This window comes from Ips typographus, linkage group LG10, assembly GCF_016097725.1.
Source record: "Ips typographus isolate SLU linkage group LG10, UJ_Ityp_2.0, whole genome shotgun sequence".
NCBI lineage: Eukaryota > Metazoa > Arthropoda > Insecta > Coleoptera > Curculionidae > Ips > Ips typographus.
The window spans coordinates 2,609,170-2,632,574 of record NC_138431.1 but is presented as its reverse complement, the minus strand read 5'-3'; the positions used below and the strand labels follow the sequence as shown (position 1 = coordinate 2,632,574).

Genomic DNA, 23,405 nt, shown 5'->3' with positions numbered 1-23,405 from the left:
TGACAGTTAGAGCAAAATGAACGTCAGATTGGTGTTCCCCAGGTTCAAATTAGTTGAATAACTCACTTTGATTAAGGAAAATGCAAAATGGTCTCCGTTAGTATAGTAGGCCCAAAAAATCTCTAGTTTAAATTAAAATTCCGTGCACTTTTCCAGAAAATCGTCCATAACTCGCTTATTTTAAACACCCTGTATAAAACCACCGTATAACAAAAGAAAGCCAATGAACGGGGCTATCACGTGACGTTGAGCGGGAACAACTAAGTTGCCCCGTTCAGCCGCTAGAGGGCGTCAAATTTGACTCGCGTTTTTTGCAGTTTTTGCTCAATATCTCAGGAAATTTTTTTTGAATTTTATAATGCATGATAAGTTTGACAGTTGTTTTCCTATCAAGGAAAATGCATAAAGTAATTTTCCGGTAAATTTCCAAAAATAGAAAATTTGTAAATGACGAAGTTTGATCACGTTATCATGCAACGAGTTGCCCTTCCATAGTCACATGACCCCGAGTGGGATTACTCGCCATTAGATCCACAATCGACACTAGTGACAGTTGACAGTTGACGCTGCTGTCAAAGGTCAAAATTTCAAAAGGTAAACAATAAGCGGGTGGCTGCTGTGTGCGGGGCCCTTGAAAAGCGGCAGGTCTAAAATTGCTCCCCCAAGGGTTTACCTGAAGACATGTCAAATCCGGAAGTCATGTCAAAACAAAAAGAGAATAAATGGTCCAATTACGCACTCCGAATTATAGTAAACACCGCCTCGCACCCCTTTGAGTACGCCAAAATTTTGATACAGGTTAGTTGACTAAAACCGCCCCAAATTGGGGGGCTTAGTTGGCCCAGAACACCGTTTACGGGCAACTAAAATTTCAGATTGGATACGAGCCCATCGCACCGAGACCCTCTAAAACCTTACTGGGTAAACCCGCCCTGAAATTGCCCAACCTCTTTGAGTATGGTGAGTTTGATTTTCCAGTACTCCACAGTAATAAATATGGTTTGTTTTTTCTTCTTCGTGTCTAGTTAAGTATATAAAAAGTGTGGATGGTTTTTCCGGTCTGTATACGGGGCTTGGACCTAAAGTTTGTGGGAACTTGTTGAGCACTATTGCTGCCCAGAAATGTGCTGATTATTTGAAAGCACCTGAAAATGAAGATTTGGACTATGAGGAAGAGGAAACTGAAGAACAAAGGTACTTTTTAACTATATTTGAGGGGTAGATTGCTAATGTACACACTCGAGGGAATTTGAGGTGTTGTAAAGCATCTTAAGGTATTTAGTATATTTCAAAGAAAGTTGTGGTGAAGTGAAACCATTTTTAAGGTAATTTTGCCATATTTTTGGAAAATTCTGGGTAAACTGGTTTTTCAGGGGTAAACATTTGAGTAAAAATGCTAGTAATTCCCATTAATTCCTAATAAATTCCCAATACCCAACCTAACCTAACAATATCCATTAATTTTCTGAAATACCACAACTGGAGGATCTAGAAAACCTTTTTTAAATTAAAAAAAGTAAAAACAAGGAAATATGTATTGCTGCTTATTTTTAATGGGTCACCCTGTATATTTTTGCAATTTTGGACAGATTTAAATCATTATTTTAAACATGATTTAAATCATTTGATTTTTTTAAATTAAAATGTTGTTTAAAGTGAAAAATTGTAATTTTTTGACTCACAAAAGAAATTAAAACAAAAATTCTTTAAAAAGGAAACTGAAATAAAATGCATTAGACACTTCCTATCTACTAAAAACTAAATATAATTAAATAAAAAATCACTTTTCTTCATTTTTATTGTAAAGCTTAATTAGCATAGCATTACCAGATTTTGACAGTTTTTTGACGTTGAACTGTCAGTTTAACGGTGTAAAGATTACCTAATAGCTGTCACAACTGTCAAAAACCGATTCATGGAGATGTAAATTGCATTATTTACTGCAAATCGATTGAAGAGCTCAACAAAGACAAACAATTCATTTTATCCTTTTATAACCTGATTTTGACAGTTTTAACGTTGAACTGTCAATTTAGAGCGTGGTAGGATGACTTAACAGCTGTCACAACTGTCAAAAACCGATTCATGGAGATGTAAAGTGCATTTTTTTATTGCAAATCGATTGAAGTGCTTAACAAAGACAAATAATTTATTTTTTACTTTTATAACCTGATTTTGACAGTTTTAACGTTGGACTGTCAATTTAGAGCGTGGTAGGATGACTTAACAGCTGTCACAACTGTCAAAAACCGATTCATGGAGATGTAAAGTGCATTTTTTTACCGCAAATCGATTAAGGAGCTCAACATAGACAAATAATTCATTTTATATTTTTATAACCTGATTTTGACAGTTTTGACGTTGGACTGTCAGTTTAGAGCGTGGTAAGATTACCTAATAGCTGTCACAACTGTCAAAAACCGATTCATGGAGATGTATATTGCATTATTTACTGCAAATCGATTGAAGAGCTCAACAAAGACAAACAATTCATTTTATCCTTTTATAACCTGATTTTGACAGTTTTAACGTTGAACTGTCAATTTAGAGCGTGGTAGGATGACTTAACAGCTGTCACAACTGTCAAAAACCGATTCATGGAGATGTAAAGTGCATTTTTTTATTGCAAATCGATTGAAGTGCTTAACAAAGACAAATAATTTATTTTTTACTTTTATAACCTGATTTTGACAGTTTTAACGTTGGACTGTCAATTTAGAGCGTGGTAGGATGACTTAACAGCTGTCACAACTGTCAAAAACCGATTCATGGAGATGTAAAGTGCATTTTTTTACCGCAAATCGATTAAGGAGCTCAACATAGACAAATAATTCATTTTATATTTTTATAACCTGATTTTGACAGTTTTGACGTTGAACTGTCAGTTTAGAGCGTGGTAAGATGACTTAACAGCTGTCACAACTGTCAAAAACCGATTCATGGAGATGTAAAGTGCATTTTTTTTACCGCAAATCGATTAAGGAGCTCAATATAGACAAATAATTCATTTTATATTTTTATAACCTGATTTTGACAGTTTTAACGTTGAACTGTCAATTTAGAGCGTGGTAGGATGACTTAACAGCTGTCACAACTGTCAAAAACCGATTCATGGAGATGTAAAGTGCACTTTTTTACTGCAAATCGATTGAAATGCTTAACAAAGACAAACAATTTATTTTATACTTTTATAATCTGATTTTGACAGTTTTGACGTTGTACGGTCAATTTAGAGCGTGGTCGGATGACTAAACAGCTGTCACAACTGTCAAAAACCGGTTCATGGAGATGTAAAGTGCATTTTTTACCGTAAATCGATTGAAGTGCTCAACAAAGACAAACAATTTATTTTATACTTTTATAACCTGATTTTGACAGTTTTAACGTTGGACTGTCAATTTAGAGCGTGGTCGAATGACTTAACAGCTTTCACAACTGTCAAAAACTGATTCATGGAGATGTAAAGTGCACTTTTTTACTGCAAATCGATTGAAATGCTTAACAAAGACAAACAATTTATTTTATACTTTTATAACCTGATTTTGACAGTTTTGACGTTGAACTGTCAGTTTAGAGCGTGGTAAGATGACCTGACAGCTGTCACAACTGTCAAAAACCGGTTCATGGAGATGTAAAGTGCACTTTTTTACCGTAAATCGATTGAAGTGCTTAACCAGGACAAACAATTTATTTTATACTTTTATAACCTGATTTTGACAGTTTTAACGTTGGACTGTCAATTTAGAGCGTGGTCGGATGACTAAACAGCTGTCACAACTGTCAAAAACCGGTTCATGGAGATGTAAAGTGCATTTTTTACCGTAAATCGATTGAAGTGCTCAACAAAGACAAACAATTTATTTTATACTTTTATAACCTGATTTTGACAGTTTTAACGTTGGACTGTCAATTTAGAGCGTGGTCGGATGACTTAACAGCTGTCACAACTGTCAAAAACTGATTCATGGAGATGTAAAGTGCACTTTTTTACTGCAAATCGATTGAAATGCTTAACAAAGACAAACAATTTATTTTATACTTTTATAATCTGATTTTGACAGTTTTGACGTTGTACGGTCAATTTAGAGCGTGGTCGGATGACTAAACAGCTGTCACAACTGTCAAAAACCGATTCATGGAGATGTAAAGTGCATTTTTTTACCGCAAATCGATTGAAGTGCTTAACAAGGACAAATAATTTATTTTATATTTTTATGACGTAATTTTGACACTTTTGACGTTGGACTGTCAATTTAGAGCGTGGTCATTGAACAACAACCACATTGAACCACCCTGTCAATCTCGCAACTGTCAAAATTACGGAGTTATTTACGGTTAAAGTAGTAGCTGTCAAACTCAGTCAAAACTGTCTTTTTTGTCAAACAACTCGTTTATTTGCATCACTTTGTATAGACTTTGATATGTCAATGGATAGAAAATAAAATGGACTTTTTTTCCTAATTTTTTAGGGTCAAATTAGCCCTTAACCAGTCAAAAAATGTTTCTGATGCACCTTGTCGCTAAAACGTAAATAACACGCTTAGTTGTCACACTTTAGATAAACTTTTATATGTCGATGGACAGCCAATGAAATGAGCTTTCCATTGGTGTATAAAAATCGATTGGTTAGTGGTACCGTTCGACCGCTAGAGGGCGTAGAGTTTTATACGCCAATGGATAGACAATGAAATTAGTTATCTAAAAATATCCCAATATGAGTTTACAGGTTGGATGGTTTGGCCGCTAGAGGGCGTCTGTAACTATAACTGGAGGTTTCTAGAAATATCCCAATTTGGGTTAATAGGTTGGACGGTTTGGCCGCTAGAGGGCATCAAAGTTGACCAATTATTTTTTAGTGCATCCTTTTGTTCAAACCTTAATAACTCTATTATTTGCACCATTTTTTTGTAGAGTTTTATACGTCAATGGATAGCCAATGAAATGCGCTTTCTAAAAATATCCAAATTTGGGTTGAAAGGTTGGACGGTTTGGCCGCTAGAGGGCGTCAAAGTTGACTAATTTTTTATGGCTTTTTACTGCTTCCTTTCATACAATCCTGAATAATTCGACTATTTGCATCATTTTTAGTAAACTTTTATACGTCAATGGATAGCCAATAAAATGAGCTTTCTAAAAATATCTCAATTTGGGTCGAAAGGTTGGACGGTTTGGCCGCTAGAGGGCATCAAAGTTGACCAATTTTTTTATCACTTTTTTTTATTAAACACACAATTATTAGTAATTTTGATTAGATTTACCTCAGAAACAGTTTATGGACACATTTTTTTTGGGGAGATCTTAAGGGTAATTTGAATTTAATTTTTTTGGGTGTAACCATTCCACAATTAAACAGTTTTTGCAGTGTACCTACATTTAGCTTCTAAGACAGATTTTTAAGACTATCCATAAGGAAATGATAGTCAAAACTGGAAAAATTAAATCCATAGTCCAAATGCAAAAGTGTGAGGCAATTTTCAATGGGTTCCGAAATTTTCAGGTCATTTTTTAAGCTACAAATGTAAAAAATCAAAGTTTAGAATCGTAAATGTTGACTAAAACCCCAATTTTTGACTTCTAGGACAGAATTTTAAGCCTACATACAAGGAAATGAAAGTCAAATATTTGAAAATTGACTGAATAGACCTATTTCAGATTTGTGAAGCAGTTTTCAATGTTTCAATGCTTTCAGGCCACTTTTCCAACTGGAAATGTAAAAATCAAAGAAAAGTTGACCTGAACCATTAAATTTTAGCTGATTTTTGTATGCCAAAAGCTTGTAAATGATAGTGACAAACTCGAAAATTGACTTACAAATTTCCAACCCAATTTTCAATGTATTAAAACCAATTTCAAGGCTTTTAGGCCACTTTTGAAATTGAAATCCAAGAATCAAGAAAATTGACCTGAAACTCTATTTTTTTAGAGTTTTAATGCTAGAAACTTGGAAATGATAGTCAAGAATTTGCATATTGTTTAAATAACCTAGATGCAAGTATCTGAGCAAGTTTTCAATGTTTTAAGGTCAATTTCAAAATTTTTAGGCGACTTTTTAACTGCAAATGTGAAAATCAAAGTCAAGAATCATTAAAGTTGACTTAAAACTCTAATCTATAGCTTCTAGATAGAATTTTAAGGTTACTAACAAGGCAGTGATAGTCAAAAAACTTGAAAATTGACTTAATGAGCTATTTGCAAGTTTCTGAGCAGACTTTCAACGTTTCAAGGGCAATATCATAGCTTTCAGGCCACTTTTTCAGCCTGAGATATAAACATCAAATGTAATTTGACTTGGAACAGTAAATTTTGACTTTTAAGACAGATTTTGAAGGCTAAAAGCAGGAGAATGATAATCATAAATCAGTAAATTGACTTCATAGTTCAATTTCAAGTTAGAGGCAATTTCAAAGCTGCAAATGTCAATCTAAGTCAAGAATCATTAAAATTGACTTAAAACCCTAATCTATAGCTTCTAGATAGATTTTTAAGGTTACTAACAAGGCAATGATATGCAAAAAACTTGAAAAGTGACTTAATGGGCTATTTGCAAGTTTCTGAGCAGACTTTCAACGTTTCAAGGGCAATATCAAAGCTTTCAGGCCACTTTTTGAGCTGGAGATATAAACAACAAATGAAATTTGACTTCAAACAGTAAATTTTGACTTCTAAGACAGATTTTGAAGGCTAAAAGCAGTAGAATGATAATCATAAACCTGTAAATTGACTTCATAGTTCAATTTCAAGTTAGAGGCAATTTCAAAGCTGCAAATGTCAAAATCAAAGTCAAGAATCATTAAAGTTTACTTAAAACCAGTCACAAACTTGAAAATGGACTTAATGGGCTATTTGCAACTTTCTGAGCAGTTTTTCAACGTTTCAAAGGCATTATCAAAGCTTTCAGGCCACTTTTTCAGCTGGAAATATAAACATTAAATGTAATTTGACTTGAAACAGTAAATTTTGACTTCTAAGACAGATTTTGAACGCTAAGAGCATGAGAATGATAATCATAAACCTGTAAATTGACTTCATAGTTCAATTTCAGGTTAGAGGCAATTTCAAAGCTGAAAATCATTAAAGTTGACTTAAAACCCTAATCTATAGCTTCTAAATAGATTTTTAAGGTTACTAACAAGGCAGTGATAGTCACAAACTTGAAAATTGACTTAATGAGGTATTTGCAAGTTCCTGAGCAGTTTTTCAACGTTTTAAGGGCAATATCAATGCTTTCAGGTCCCTTTTCCAACTAGAAATGTGAAAATCAAAGTCAAAAATCATGAAAGTTGACTTAAAATTGTAATGTTCAGCGTCTAGAATAGATTTTAAAGGCTACCAACAAGAAAATGACTGTTAGAAACTTGCAAAATCAACTTAGTATTCCTATTGCAAGTTTTTGAGACAATTTTCAAAGTTTTAAAGGGAATTACAAAGTTTTCAGACTACTTTTACAGCTAGAATATCAAAATTCATAAAAGTTGACTTAAAACCCTAATCTATAGCTTCTAGATAGATTTTTAAGGTTACTAACAAGGCAGTGATAGTCAAAAAACTTGAAAATTGACTTAATGAGCTATTTGCAAGTTTCTGAGCAGACTTTCAACGTTTCAAAGGCAATATCATACCTTTCAGGCCACTTTTTCAGCTGGAGATATAAACATCAAGTGTAATTTGACTTGAAACAGTAAATTTTGACTTCTAAGACAGATTTTGAAGGCTAAAAGCAGGAGAATGATAATCATAAATCTGTAAAATTGACTTCATAGTTCAATTTCAAGTTAGAGGCAATTTCACAGCTGCAAATGTGAAAATCGTAGTCAAGAATCATTAAAGTTGACTTAAAACCGTAATGTTCGGCGTCTAGGATAGAATTTAAAAGCTCCCAACAAGAAAATGACTGTCAGAAACTTGCAAAATCAACTTAGTATTCCTATTGCAAGTTTTTGAGACAATTTTCAAAGTTTTAAAGGGAATTTCAAAGTTTTCAGACTACTTTTACAGCTAGAATATCAAAATTCATAAAAGTTGACATAAAAATCCTAATGTTTAGCTTCCAAGACAGAGTTTTAAGGTTACTAACAAGGAAATAATAGTCAAAAACTTGAAAATTTCTCTTAGGGGTTTTTTGCGAGTTTCTAAGTAGATTTTCAGCGTTTTAAAGGCAATATCATACCTTTCAGGCCACTTTTTCAGCTGGAGATATAAACATCAAATGTAATTTGACTTGAAACAGTAAATTTTGACTTCTAAGACAGATTTTGTAGGCTAAAAGCAGGAGAATGATAATCATAAACCTGTAAATTCACTTCATAGTTCAATTTCAAGTTAGAGGCAATTTCAAAGCTGCAAATGTCAAAATCAAAGTGAAGAATCATTAAAATTGACTTAAAACCCTAATCTATAGCTTCTAGATAGATTTTTAAAGTTACTAACAAGGCAGTGATAGTCACAAACTTGAAAATTGACTTAATGGGCTATTTGCAAGTTTATGAGCAGTTTTTCAACGTTTTAAAGGCAATATCAATGCTTTCAGGTCACTTTTCCAACTGGAAATGTGAAAATCAATGTCAAGAATTATGAAAGTTGACTTAAAACCTTAATGTTCAGCGACTAGGATAGAATTTAAAAGCTCCCAACAAGAAAATGACTGTTAGAAACTTGCAAAATCAACTTAGTATTCCTATTGCAAGTTTTTGAGACAATTTTCAAAGTTTTAAAGGGAATTTCAAAGTTTTCAGACCCCTTTTACAGCTAGAATATCAAAAATCATAAAAGTTGACATAAAAATCCTAATGTTAAGCTTCCAAGACAGAGTTTTAAGTTAACTAACAAGGAAATAATAGTCAAAAACTTGAAAATTTCTCTTAGGGGCTTTTTGCTAGTTTCTGAGCAGTTTTTCAACGTTTCAAAGGCAATATCATACCTTTCAGGCCACTTTTTCAGCCTGAGATATAAACATCAAATGTAATTTGACTTGAAACAGTAAATTTTGACTTTTAAGACAGATTTTGAAGGCTAAAAGCAGGAGAGCGATAATCATAAATCAGTAAATTGACTTCATAGTTCAATTTCAAGTTAGAGGCATTTTCAAAGCTGCAAATGTCAAAATCAAAGTCAAGAATCATTAAAGTTGACAAAAAACCTTAATCTATAGCTTCTAGATAGTTGTTTAAGGTTAGTAACAAGGCAGTGATAGTCACAAATTTGAAAATTGACTTAATGAGCTATTTGCAAGTTTCTGAGCAGATTTTCAACGTTTCAAGGGCAATATCAAAGCTTTCAGGCCACTTTTTCAGCCTGAGATATAAACACCAAATGTAATTTGACTTGAAACGGTAAATTTTGACTTCTAAGACAGATTTTGGAGCCTAAAAGCATGAGAATGATAATCACAAACCTGTAAATTGACTTCATAGTTCAATTTCAAGTTAGAGGCAATTTCAAAGCTGCAAATGTCAATATCAAAGTCAAGAATCATTAAAGTTGACTTAAAACCCTAATCTATAGGTTCTAGATAGATTTTTAAGGTTACTAACAAAGCAGTGATAGTCACAAACTTGAAAATTGACTTAATGGGCTATTTGCAAGTTTCTGAGCAGTTTTTCAATGTTTTAAGGGCAATATCAATGCTTTCAGGTCACTTTTTCAGCTGGAGATATAAACATCAAATGTAATTTGACTTGAAACAGTAAATTTTGACTTCTAAGACAGATTTTGAAAGCTAAGAGCATGAGAATGATTATCATAAACCTGTAAATTGACTTCATAGTTCAATTTCAGGTTAGAGGCAATTTCAAAGCTGCAAATGTCAAAATCAAAGTCAAGAATCATTAAAGTTGACTTAAAACCGTAATGTTCGGCGTCTAGAATAGATTTTAAAGGCTACCAACAAGAAAATGACTGTCAGAAACTTGCAAAATCAACTTAGTATTCCTATTGCAAGTTTTTGAGACAATTTTCAAAGTTTTAAAGGAAATTTCAAAGTTTTCAGACTACTTTTACAGCTAGAATATCAAAAATCATAAAAGTTGACATAAAAATCCTAATGTTTAGCTTCCAAGACAGAGTTTTAAGGTTACTAACAAGGAAATAATAGTCAAAAACTTGAAAATTTCTCTTAGGGGCTTTTTGCAAGTTTCTGAGCAGATTTTCAACGTTTCAAGGGCAATATCATACCTTTCAGGCCATTTTTTCAGCTGGAGATATAAACACCAAATGTAATTTGGCTTGAAACAGTAAATTTTGACTTCTAAGACAGATTTTGAAAGCTAAGAGCCACATAACACTTACTATATAAGGGCAACTACCATGCTAACCAATTGTTGAAAAATCAGGGTATACCTGCTGACTACAGCGCTGTCAGTGGGTATGGTCCTAACTTTTTGAAGTGTTTGTACTAAAGTTTTCTATATTACCGGCTGTCATACATTTCGATACAGGGGAAGTTATAAAAAGGTATTGTTATTTTTAGAATATTACATACAGGGCGATTCTTAATCTATACGGATAAATTTAACGAATGATACCTTATAAAAAAATAATGAGTAATCATGGAAAAAAGTTTATAAAGTATTTTATTTATGAAGATAATCGATAATACAGTGAATTTGCAATGCAATTCACAGTTATCGTAAAAATGTTTTTGCCCGGTTTAGGCCGTGCGAGTAGGTCTCATCAATTCAGCAATTTATAGAAAATGATGGAAATAACTTCGAACAGTTGGTATCAATCATATTAGTTAATAATGCACTTTCAATTATAATTTTGAATTCACGGTAATGTATTTTTTTCAAATTTGTCTCTGTAAATAAAAAAACTTCACTTTTACTAAACTTTTTTCACATTATTAATCATTATTTTTCATAAGGTATCATTCCCTAAATTTAGGCGTATAGGTTAAAAGAATCACCCTTTATTATTAGATGCGTTTCAAGCATAAGAAAGTCGGCTCATTTAACCACATGTGTTACAATGGGTCGATTACTCTTAATCGTTCCAATGAAAGTAAACTCCCCCTATATTGAAAGCGCTTGTGCACACTCCACACTCAGCAAATTCTGGAAAATAATGTAGGTAAAGTTATACAAATCACCAAGAAATTTATATCTCACATTCTGAAAGTCGTATAAAATTTTTATTTTTGCTATTTATAAATAATATGGATACACACTAGGTACATTTGAACTTTGAAGAGGTGCTGTCAATAGCAAACTATCTGCATGATGTGAGCTTGTGTACGTTACAATAATAAGAAGACACTATAAACATACAATTATTAAACACGTCAAACTTTTAATAATATTTGCTTAGAAAGCTAGACGATAACTTAAAAGTTAGTAGGTAAATCGTTATTTATAATTCCTTTGTCCCTTACCCGCTACTTCTCTCTTCACTCAGTTAATAATATCAATTAAAAAATTAGTAATCAGCTATAATATATTTCTTATTAGTTTCATATGTAAAACTCTCTAAACTCTCTCTATTATTTTATTTAAAAAATACAAATGGAGTGATGTTCCTGATCGATACTTTTGCAAACAACTAGAATACAATGCAAAAAAAATGGAAATGAATGTCCCCAGCGAATTTGGGACGTTATGCTGATATAGCCTGTTAGCCTCTATTCTTTCACATACCTTTTGAATTTTTGTTAATATGCATCTGTAAACTAAGATTTTTTTACACCTTTTGTGAAGGAAACAGAAAATTAATCATCCGGTATTGAATCTTATTGATATGAAAGTTAAATTCGCCGTAGACGAAAAATGGCTTACATGAATTGTAATTATTGTGTCCGTTAAAATCGACGGATGGATTGATGATTTCAGAAGAATCATTATTTATGCGAATGTTATTATAAGATTCTTCATTTGATCTATTCTCATCGTCATTTTTTAGGGTCGGAGATGAACTACTTGTTCCTAGAATAAAGAAAAACATGAAAGCACATTATTGTTATTACGTGTCCCAAATGAAACCCAATATTGATAAAAAAATATATTTGTGTACCTACTTACCCAGTATGGATGGTACTTTCAATCGGGGCAAAAATTTCGTGGGAATGGCCGTTGTTCGAAGCCCTCTTAGAGTACCAGGAACTTTGTCAAAATCGCTAAAGTGAACATCACAAACCCAGTAGGACTTGTAAATTTGGCCATTGCTTTTGTTTTTGAGAATGGGATTTTGGACGCAATTGACCCATTTTTTAAAAAGTTCTTGATTTTTTTTCGGGAACGTATGACGTTTTGAGAAAACGTCCAAACACTCCGGAACGACGCACTTTTTATAACGAACACGATAACACTCCATATTTATTTTACTTCTAAAACTCTGAACTTAACGAAATTAACGAAATAATGAACAAAATTTAATTACTAAACTATTTAAATAAAAATAAAAAAACATAAATATATATAACAAGTATGGAACAAATAAGTTTGCAAATTAAACGTGACACTTTTTCAAAATAATGGCAGCTCTAGTCAAAATACCAATTAACCAATTATTTTGTCTTACCTTCCTCCTAGATTTTTTGATATGATGGTGACATCTATTATTAGAATGCAAAACGTAGATTTTTATACAGCGCCAAATCCTTGCAGTGGGTATGGTCCTAACTAACAGGTTTGGTATATAGGAGTTTCACATATATTATAAGTGATATGTGGCTAAGAGCATGAGAATGATTATCATAAACCTGTAAATTGACTTCATAGTTCAATTTCAGGTTAGAGGCAATTTCAAAGCTGCAAATGTCAAAATCAAAGTCAAGAATCATTAAAGTTTACTTAAAACTCTAATCTATAGCTTCTAGATAGAATTTTAAGGTTACTAACAAGGCAGTGATAGTCACAAACTTGAAAATTGACTTAATGAGGTATTTGCAAGTTTCTGAGCAGTTTTTCAACGTTTTAAGGGCAATATCAATGCTTTCAGGTCACTTTTCCAACTTGAAATATAAAAATCAAAGTCAAGAATCATGAAAGTTGACTTAAAACCGTAATGTTCAGCGTCTAGAATAGATTTTAAAGGCTACCAACAAGAAAATGACTGTTAGAAACTTGCAAAATCAACTTAGTATTCCTATTGCAAGTTTTTGAGACAATTTTCAAAGTTTTAAAGGGGATTTCAAAGTTTTCAGACTACTTTTACAGCTAGAATATCAAAAATCATAAAAGTTGACATAAAAATCCTAATGTTTAGCTTCCAAGACAGAGTTTTAAGGTTACTAACAAGGAAATAATAGTCAAAAACTTGAAAATTTCTCTTAGGGGCTTTTTGCAAGTTTCTGAGCAGATTTTCAACGTTTCAAGGGCAATATCAAAGCTTTCAGGCCACTTTTTGAGCTAGAGATATAAACATCAAATGTAATTTGACTTGAAACAGTAAATTTTGACTTCTAAGACAGATTTTGAAGGCTAAAAGCAGTAGAATGATAATCATAAACCTGTAAATTGACTTCATAGTTCAATTTCAAGTTAGAGGCATTTTCAAAGCTGCAAATGTCAAAATCAAAGTCAAGAATCATTAAAGTTTACTTAAAACCAGTCACAAACTTGAAAATGGACTTAATGGGCTATTTGCAACTTTCTGAGCAGTTTTTCAACGTTTCAAAGGCATTATCAAAGCTTTCAGGCCACTTTTCCAACTGGAAATGTGAAAATCAAAGTCAAAAATCATGAAAGTTGACTTAAAACCGTAATGTTCAGCGTCTAGGATAGATTTTAAAGGCTCCCAACAAGAAAATGACTGTTAGAAACTTGCAAAATCAACTTAGTATTTCTATTGCAAGTTTTTGAGACAATTTTCAAAGTTTTAAAGGGAATTTCAAAGTTTTCAGACCCCTTTTACAGCTAGAATATCAAAAATCATAAAAGTTGACATAAAAATCCTAATGTTTAGCTTCCAAGACAGAGTTTTAAGGTTACTAACAAGGAAATAATAGTCAAAAACTTGAAAATTTCCCTTAGGGGCTCTTTGCAAGTTTCTGAGCAGATTTTCAACGTTTTAACGGCAATATCAATGCTTTCAGGTCACTTTTCCAACTGGAAATGTGAAAATCAAAGTCGAAAATCATGAAAGTTGACTTAAAACCGTAATGTTCAGCGTCTAGAATAGATTTTAAAGGCTACCAACAAGAAAATGACTGTTAGAAACTTGCAAAATCAACTTAGTATTCCTATTGCAAGTTTTTGAGACAATTTTCAAAGTTTTAAAGGGGATTTCAAAGTTTTCAGACTACTTTTACAGCTAGAATATCAAAAATCATAAAAGTTGACATAAAAATCCTAATGTTTAGCTTCCAAGACAGAGTTTTAAGGTTACTAACAAGGAAATAATAGTCAAAAACTTGAAAATTTCTCTTAGGGGCTTTTTGCAAGTTTCTGAGCAGATTTTCAACGTTTCAAGGGCAATATCATACCTTTCAGGCCATTTTTTCAGCTGGAGATATAAACACCAAATGTAATTTGGCTTGAAACAGTAAATTTTGACTTCTAAGACAGATTTTGAAAGCTAAGAGCATGAGAATGATAATCATAAACCTGTAAATTGACTTAATAGTTCAATTTCAAGTTAGAGGCAATTTCACAGCTGCAAATGTCAAAATCAAAGTCAAGAATCATTAAAATTGACTTAAAACCCTAATCTATAGCTTCTAGATAGATTTTTAAGGTTACTAACAAGGCAGTGATGGTCACAAACTTGAAAATTGACTTAATGGCCTATTTGCAAGTTTCTGAGCAGTTTTGCAAGGTTTCAAAGGCAATATCATACCTTTCAGGCCACTTTTTTAGCCTGAGATATAAACACCAAACGTAATTTGACTTGAAACAGTCAATTTTTACTTAGGAAATTTCATCTTCTACATGATTGTATTAAGATGTTTTTGCTCACAGGGGTTTTCTTAAGCGATTAACAAGGCAAGAAGTGACAGGGTGCACCAAACTGCATTTTTTTAAATCTGCTCTAACTCTATTTCGACTGAGGGTAACTCCGTTACTTGAGGAGATACAAAAAAGTGTAAATAATGAAAGTCGTAGGAAATTTCATCTTCTACAAGACTGTATTAAGGTGTTTTTGCTCACAGGGGTTTCCTTAAGCGATTAACACGGCAAGAAGTGACAGGGTGCACCAAACTGCATTTTTTTAAATCTGCTCTAACTCTATTTCGACTGAGGGTAACTCCGTTACTTGAGGAGATACAAAAAAGTGTAAATAATGAAAGTTGTAGGAAATTTCATCTTCTACATGATTGTATTAAGATGTTTTTGCTCACAGGGGTTTCCTTAAGCGATTAACAAGACAAGAAGTGACAGGGTGCACCAAACTGCATTTTTTAATAACTGCTGTAACTCCATTTCGACTGAGAGTAACTCCGTTACTTGAGGAGATACAAAAAAGTGTAAATAATAAAAGTTGTAGGAAATTTCATCTTATTTAATTATTCCACTACAAATCAATATTTATTATAATTGTTGTTGTTGTAGGCAGCAAAAATGGTTGGCTTCAATAAAATGTGATGTAATTACCCACACGGCAGCCATAGTTATAAGTCAGCCTTTCCACGTCATTACCATAAGGATGATGGCCCAGTTCGTGGGTAAAGAGACCAAATACGTGTAAGTAATCTTTACTTACCACTTGGTTTATAGTAACACGGCGAAAGACATGGACAAAAGCTTTTTTTAACGTCACGTGACCATTTTCACTGCAAAAAAAAAATCACGTGACTTTGAAAATATCACTTGAAAAATAATTTGCACCCCAAAAGGTGTCACGTGATTTTCAAAATATCAGTTCGAACTGTAAAAGGGTCACGTGACCCTTCAAATAATACTACACCATTTACAGTCACGTGATCTTCAGGATTCCGTTTCGGCATTTAAAAATAGTCGCGCGACCTTTAAAATTAAATTTGATGATTGAAAATAGTCACGTGACAATGTACACCTAAAAAGAAGTCACGTGATTCTTTAAATAATATTTTGCCATTTAAAACAGTCACGTGATCTTCCGAATTTGAAGATCAAATAGAGTCACATGGCTATTAAAAATAAATCTGAAAAAAACGGTCACGTGACTTTCATATTCCGTTTTGATACGAATAAGACTCACGTGACCGTTAAAATTATATTTGATGTTTGAAAATAGTCACGTGACAATGTACACCTAAAAAGTAGTCACGTGACTTTAAAAATTTCAGTTTGAACGTAAAAACTGCCACGTGATTCTTTAAATAATATTTTGCCATTCAAAACAGTCACGTGATCTTCCGAATTTGAAGATCAAAAAGAGTCACATGGTTTTTAAAAATAAATTTGATGGAAAATCGTCAGGTGACCATTTTGACTGTGAAAAAACTCACGTGACTTTCATATTCCGTTTTTATACGAATCAGACTCACGTGACCGTTAAAAATAAATTTGATGATTGAAAATAGTCACGTGACAATTTAGACCTTAAAAGTAGTCACGTGACTTTAAAAATTTCAGTTTGAACGTAAAAACTGCCACGTGATTCTTTAAATAATATTTTGCCATTTAAAACAGTCACGTGATCTTCCGAATTTGAAGATCAAAAAGAGTCACATGGTTTTTAAAAATAAATTTGATGATGGAAAATCGTGAGGTGACCATTTTCACTGTAAAAAAATTCACGTGACTTTAAAAATAGCAGTTGAAGTTGAAAAACGGTCACGTGACTTTCATATTCCGTTTTGATACGAATCAGACTCACGTGACCGTTAAAATTAAATTTGATGATTGAAAATAGTCACGTGACAATTTAGACCTTAAAGGGTGTCACGTGACTTTAAAAATTTCAGTTTGAACGTAAAAACTGCCACGTGATTCTTTAAATAATATTTTGCCATTTAAAACAGTCACGTGATCTTCCGAATTTGAAGATCAAAAAGAGTCACGTGGCTTTTAAAAATAAATTTGATGATGGAAAATCGTCAGGTGACCATTTTCACTGTAAAAAAATTCACGTGACTTTAAAAATAGCAGTTGAAGCTGAAAAACGGTCACGTGACTTTCATATTCCGTTTTGATACGAATCAGACTCACGTGACCGTTAAAATTAAATTTGATGATTGAAAATAGTCACGTGACAATTTAGACCTTAAAGGGTGTCACGTGACTTTAAAAATTTCAGTTTGAACGTAAAAACTGCCACGTGATTCTTTAAATAATATTTTGCCATTTAAAACAGTCACGTGATCTTCCGAATTTGAAGATCAAAAAGAGTCACGTGGCTTTTAAAAATAAATTTGATGATGGAAAATCGTCAGGTGACCATTTTCACTGTAAAAAAATTCACGTGACTTTAAAAATAGCAGTTGAAGCTGAAAAACGGTCACGTGACTTTCATATTCCGTTTTGATACGAATAACACCCACGTGACCGTTAAAATTAAATTTGATGATTGAAAATAGTCACGTGACCATTTGCAACTTAAAAGGAGTCACGTGACTTTAAAAATCTCAGTTTGAACGTAAAAACTGCCACGTGATTCTTCAAATAATATTTTGCCATTTAAAACAGTCACGTGATCTTAAGAACTCCGTTTTGATGCTCAAAAAGAGTCACATGGCCTTTAAAAATAAATTTGATGATGGAAAATCGTCAGGTAGCCATTTCCACTTTAAAACATTTCACGTGACTTTAAGAATAGTAGTTGAAGCTGAAAAACGGTCACGTGACTTTAAGATTCCTTTTGTGGCTTAAAAATGGCTCACGTGACCTTTAAAATTAAATTTGATGATTGAAAATAGTCACGTAATCGTTTTCATCTTAAAAGTAGTTGCGTGACTTTAAAAAACATCAGTTTAAATTTAGAAACGATCACGTGACCCTTCAAATAATATTTTGACATTTAAAACAGTCACGTGACCCTTACGATTTCGTTTGGACATTAAAAAAAGAGTTACTAGACCATTTAAAAAATTAAATTTGATTATTAAAAACCTTAACGTCACGTGATCTTCAGGATTTCGTTTTGACGTTCAAAAAGAGTCACATGGCCTTTAAAAATAAATGTAAAATGTAAAAACAAGTTGATGATTAAAAATTGTCGTGCGACTATTTTCACTGTAAAAAAAGTCACGTGACCCTTCAAATAACAGTTTGACATTTAAAACAGTTACGTCACCTACAGATTCCGTTTTAATGTGCAAAAAGTCTCACGTGACCTTTCAAATTTGATGATGCGAAAATAGTCACGTGACTGTTTGCACTTTAAACCACGTGATTTTCAAAATATATGATGTTTTGAAAATCACGTGATTTTAAATGCCGCAACGGAATCCTGAAGATCACGTGATATTATTTGAAGGGTCACGTGACAGTTTTTCAGTTTGAACTGATGTTTTGAAAATCACGTGACTTTAAATGCCGAAACGGAATCCTGAAGATCACGTGACTGTAAATGGCGTTATATTATTTGAAGGGTCACGTGACCGTTTTTCTGTTTGAACTGATATTTTGAAAATCACGTGACTGCTTTTAAGGTGTAAACGGTCACGTGACTATCTTCAATCATCAAATTTGATTTTAAAGGTCACATGAGCCTTTTTTTAAAACGGAATCTGGTGGTCACGTGACCATTTTTCAGTTTCAACTGCCATTTTTAAAGTCACGTGATTTTTTTTTACGCGGGCACTGTTTTGCTATCAGAATCGATGTCTTTCGCCATAGAACGCGCAGTTAACATTTGACTGTTTATGTAGTGGCCTGTTTGGGTCAATCAAGGAAATTTACCACCAAAACGGAGTGTTGGGCTTCTTTAGCGGACTAATACCCAGAGTTTTGGGTGATATACTGTCCGTACTTTTGGCCGGAGGGCTTACTTACGCTATCAACCGATATTTGGTTGAGGAAAAAGAGCTGAAAGTGTACACAGCAGCAACCATGAACGTAAATCGATTTTCTAGTAAAGCCCTGGTTGGTCTGACCAGATCGGCACGAAATGTAGCACAAAATAGTTGTTCTAGTTCGGAGACAGAATTTCGTTCAAAGTGTCTATTCTTCAAACAAGGGAAGGGAGTTATCAAGAGAAAGACCTATAGAATGTGACAGGAACCCGTTATTGTCAGCCTCTTCTGTCACATTCTATCAACACATCTCCTGAGATTTCCGTTCTCTGCTTTCAAGAATTAGGCCTCAGAAGTAAAGGAAACGGCAGTGTACCGCGCCAATGTGGGGGCAAACATTAACAACAATTTTTGGAAACTGTAAAAAAAATAGTGTAAATGTCTAATGATAATGTCAATGATCTTTGGAAAGTGTTCCAAAACTAGTTCAGTAAAGTCATAAATCAACATCCGACTACGAATGTCAGACCCAAAAACCAGCGATGGATCACTGAGGAAATAACTTATGGAACAACGAAAGAAGACTCATTCATAATACGATGTAATATAGGAATAAACAAAGGGAAATTAAGAACAAGATCCGGAACGCTAAGGAAAAATGGATGACAGACAGATGCAGAGAAATGGAAGAGCTGGAAAGGAAACATGACATGTACGAGAAAGTTAGGGAAGTTCATCATCATAAATCAGCCCTCTGCGTCCACTGCTGGACATCGACTAGTCGACAGGCACTTGAGGGGCAAAGCTCTGCTATCAAATCCCCTCAATGCCGACCAATATGCATACCAAGCGGGCAAATCAACAGAACTAGCCTTGAACAACCTGGTTGGGAAAATAGAAAAGACCCTCGAGAGTAAAGGAATAGCAGTTGGCATCTTCCTAGATATAGAAGGTGCCTTTAACAATGCACTCCCCTCATCACTCACGGCGGCGGCTAAGGCGAGGGGAGCAGAACCCAACGTTTGTGGATGGATCGAGGCTCTGCCAACGCAAAGGACTGTGACGTCCGAGCTGCAGGAAGAGATGGTCGGCTACCGTCCTGTGAGGGTTTGCCCGCAAGGAGGGGTTTTATCTCCCTTGCTTTGGTGTCTCTTGGTGGACGATCTGCTGGCCACCATTGCTCTTTGGAACGTCGAAGTCCAGGCTTATGCTGACGATCTAGCCACACTCATTAGAGGACTCCGGGACGACGACTATTCGCCGACCGTCCTCAATGTGACACAAAGCTGGTGCGAGAAGAAGTGCCTTAGGGTAAATCCGCTCAAAACAGTAATTATACCCTTTACCAGAAGGAGGAAGTAGGAATTTCTTAAACCGCCCTCCGTCTCTGGTAAGACAATACCATATGCGGCGCAGGTGAATTCTAGTCAGTCAAGCTAAAATCCTGCTTTGGAGATGCAAAACCATCTGCGGGAAATCCTGGGGTCTAGGGTTCCAGCAGCTATACTGGCTTTACACCACCACAAGTATACCTGTGCTGACCTACGGGGCCATAGTCTGGTACGGCAAAAGCCGCCAGAGCACCGTAACGAAGAAACTGTCTTCTATCCAAAGACCGGCATGCCTTTTAATCACGGGGGCGTTCAAGACAACGGCTCTTTCATATTACCCGTGTCCTTCCCACATACATGGAGCCTCGAGGGCCACTTGCGGAAATTCTAAATCGCAAGTCCCTTGCTATGCCCTCCGATGTTCTGCCGGGCACGGCTGCCACCGATTTCTGCTACAGGAGAGTGGACTGGGCAGAACGGGCTGATGACCTACTCCGAGCAGATATCTGCTGGTTTACGGACGGCTCAAAGTCCTCAAAAGGGACTGGAGCCGGGGCTTTCTGTGCCAAGGCGGGGGTCTATCTGACTGAGGGACTGGGACAAACACCGACGGTCCTGCAGGCTGAACCCTACGCCACCGAGATCTGCTCTAGGAAGGTGATGAATAAAAACCACCCTAGGCGGAAATCGATTAAAAACTTCACAGACATCGAGGCCGCTGTTCGTGCCCTCTCCTCAGGTCGCTTTGTGTCAAAGGCGGTTCTGGGCTGTCATGAAGTCCTTAACACTTTACCGCTTACCGTGATGTGGATTCCGTGTCACTCCGACTTCACAGGGAATGCTAAAGCCGACGAACTGGCTAAACTGGGTTCGGAGACAACCTACATCGGCCCAGAACCGGCACTCGGTGTGGCGCACAGTGAAGCAAAGAAAATCATCACGGAGTGGTGTTATCAGGAACACTCCGAGCTATGGCTGAGAACTACAGGGTTGGCTCACTCCAAGGAGTTTATTAGGGGGCCCTCTAAGAACAGGACCAACAATCTCCTGCAACTCAGCAGACCACACCTGATGGCAGTGACGGCGCTGTACACCGGTCACTGTCAGCTAAGGGCTCACATGCACCGGATAGGCCTGGCGGAAGACGCTCAATGCCGCTGGTGTATGGAAGATGACGAGTCGGTTTTTTTCTCGAGAGTTCAGGCAGCCTATCATCTTTTTCCCTTTTATAATTCGGTTCTCTATTTCTTTCTCTGTACGATTATTCAATTTTTGTCCCCAGGTATGTATATTCAGTACAGCAGCTTATCGTTTCGTTTTCTTGTGGGTGAAGGTCATCTCTGTCGTCTCCAATTCATAGATATTTGGTTTTGGAACGGTTTACCGACAGCCCCCATTCTTCGTACTGTTTTAATAGCTTTCTTGTCATATACTCTAAGTTCTCTTTGGTTTGTGCGATAACAACCTCATCTTCCGTCATCACTCATTTGTATGCCCATCCCACTACATGATCTTCTCCATCGGCTCAAAGCTTTGTTCAGATAGATCTTAAATAGTGTGAGAGAGAGAGAACATCCCTGGCCTGGTGTCCTATGCTTTTGTAAGATCGACAAACAGAAGATGCGTCTCTCTGTTCCTGGCGGCTTTCTTTTCATTTAGTTGGGCAAGGCTAAATATGTGGTCCAGACAAGAGCGGCCGGCTCGAAAACCAGCTTGTTCTTCAATTTCCAGAGGACTGTACTCTTCCTCTATAAAGTTTCTGAGAACTTTCCCATAGAGACGGCTCGCGGTTATAAGCGGGCATTATGGTAATGCCCTCAGGTTGTTATGAACACCGTTTCCAAGGTATTATTTATTTATAATGTTTAGGTGAAACATAAAGGCATTTACTAGTGATGGAAAGTATCGTTACTTTTAAGGACTTGGACCAATTAGTTACTTTAGGTTTTAAGACTCGTTACTTTAGACTCGTTACTTCGGACCCGTTAGTTACTTCCATTAAATTACACTTCAGGCCGATATTATTCTTGAAGAGAAGAACAGATTCAGATAACATTTTTATGATTAACAAAACAAAGGTAATAAAGAAATGACAATATGATTTTTACTTTTTTTAATTATTTATTACCTACTTGTTTTATCTTGTGTCGGTTTTAACTTGTAACGACTATGACGAGATATACACCTACTAAAGATTTATAAATTGGACTCATGAAATCTAACGAGTCTTTTTTTGAATTAAGACTCGTTACTTTCAAGTCCCATTTAGTAACGATTACTTTGTAACCGTTAGTTACTTATTTTACATCACTAGCATTTACATAATTTTAATTTACTGTTTCTAAGAATTGCTGTTAATGTTTGCCCTCACATTGGCGCGGTAGACTGCCGTTCCCTTTACTTATGATATCAAAGCAACAAAATCGGAAAAAATAAGCTTTGTAGGAATCGGTGTGTGTCACCGAAGTTTCGTACCGATCTATTATACAAACCGTATACATTTACTACTCATCTATTTGGTTTTACCGAAAACGGTACAAAACGTTTTCGTGCTATTTCACCGAATTATTTCGTACCGATCTAGTCCAGGGCAGACAAGCCAGGGCTGAACACAGCTTGTCCAAGCAATAAAATGGTGATCAATTTCAGTTTATTTCCACTGCCATAATGTATCCGTTCCAAGTGGTTTCCACGTGTATGTCAGTGACAAATTCGGGTTTACTGATCGGCTCGCCTCCCTCAATGAAACATTACAGCAACTGGATGGATTGTTGGTTCGATTTATCGCGAAACCACCAACTGACGCGCGGTTCCAGTCTTTTAGTCCGTTATTACACGGGGCCGCATATTACTGTTGCTGGGAAAATGCTGCCGGTTACCAAAGATCAAACTCTGTATCCTTCATCTAAGTCGTAATTGAAATAAGGTTGTGTTTTTTCTAGTGATCTTTAGTCTGCTCGACAAAGCAAAACTACCTTGTCAAATTTTGATTGTAAATAAATGAACGGTTTTTCACTTTATTTGCGCCTGGTAATTTCGTGGAAATTAAGGTTGCAAGTGCACCAGGATGTGGTCCTACTTTTTTCCGGTTCCTGTTGGATTCAATTTTAAGTAAATAAAAACGTGTTTGTTGGTATAATTGTTTTTTGTTTATTATGTTATGATGGAACCTCACGTTAATGAGATTTCAACATTTTTTAATTAGATAGCTCAAGGTCGTGGATTAATTGCATGAGTTCATAAGTATCTATAAATGAACACACTTA

The 23,405-nt window shown here is 35.0% G+C and overlaps 2 protein-coding genes and 1 long non-coding RNA gene across 3 annotated transcripts; 2 read left to right on the top strand and 1 right to left on the bottom strand.

Annotated features, from left to right (window-relative positions):
* Window positions 1–583: 583 nt before the first annotated feature.
* Window positions 584–23,272, top strand: LOC145734846 (mitochondrial carrier homolog 2-like). Its single transcript, XM_081988475.1, has 6 exons — window positions 584–798; window positions 876–960; window positions 1,026–1,194; window positions 15,483–15,614; window positions 18,725–18,911; window positions 22,789–23,272. Exons 1-6 carry the CDS (start codon window positions 682–684, stop codon window positions 23,053–23,055), a joined length of 957 nt encoding a protein of 318 aa, XP_081844601.1. The 5' UTR covers window positions 584–681; the 3' UTR covers window positions 23,056–23,272.
* Window positions 11,413–12,668, bottom strand: LOC145734853 (uncharacterized). The gene is made up of 2 exons (XR_014179526.1): window positions 12,012–12,668; window positions 11,413–11,915 (listed from the first exon to the last, which is right to left on the bottom strand). It is a non-coding gene; the product is annotated as an uncharacterized LOC145734853 (long non-coding RNA).
* On the top strand, window positions 20,497–21,715 carry LOC145734847 (uncharacterized). Its single transcript, XM_081988476.1, has 2 exons — window positions 20,497–21,317; window positions 21,579–21,715. The coding sequence occupies exons 1-2, from the start codon at window positions 20,497–20,499 to the stop codon at window positions 21,598–21,600; spliced, it is 843 nt and encodes a 280-aa protein (XP_081844602.1). The 3' UTR covers window positions 21,601–21,715.
* Window positions 23,273–23,405: the final 133 nt, after the last annotated feature.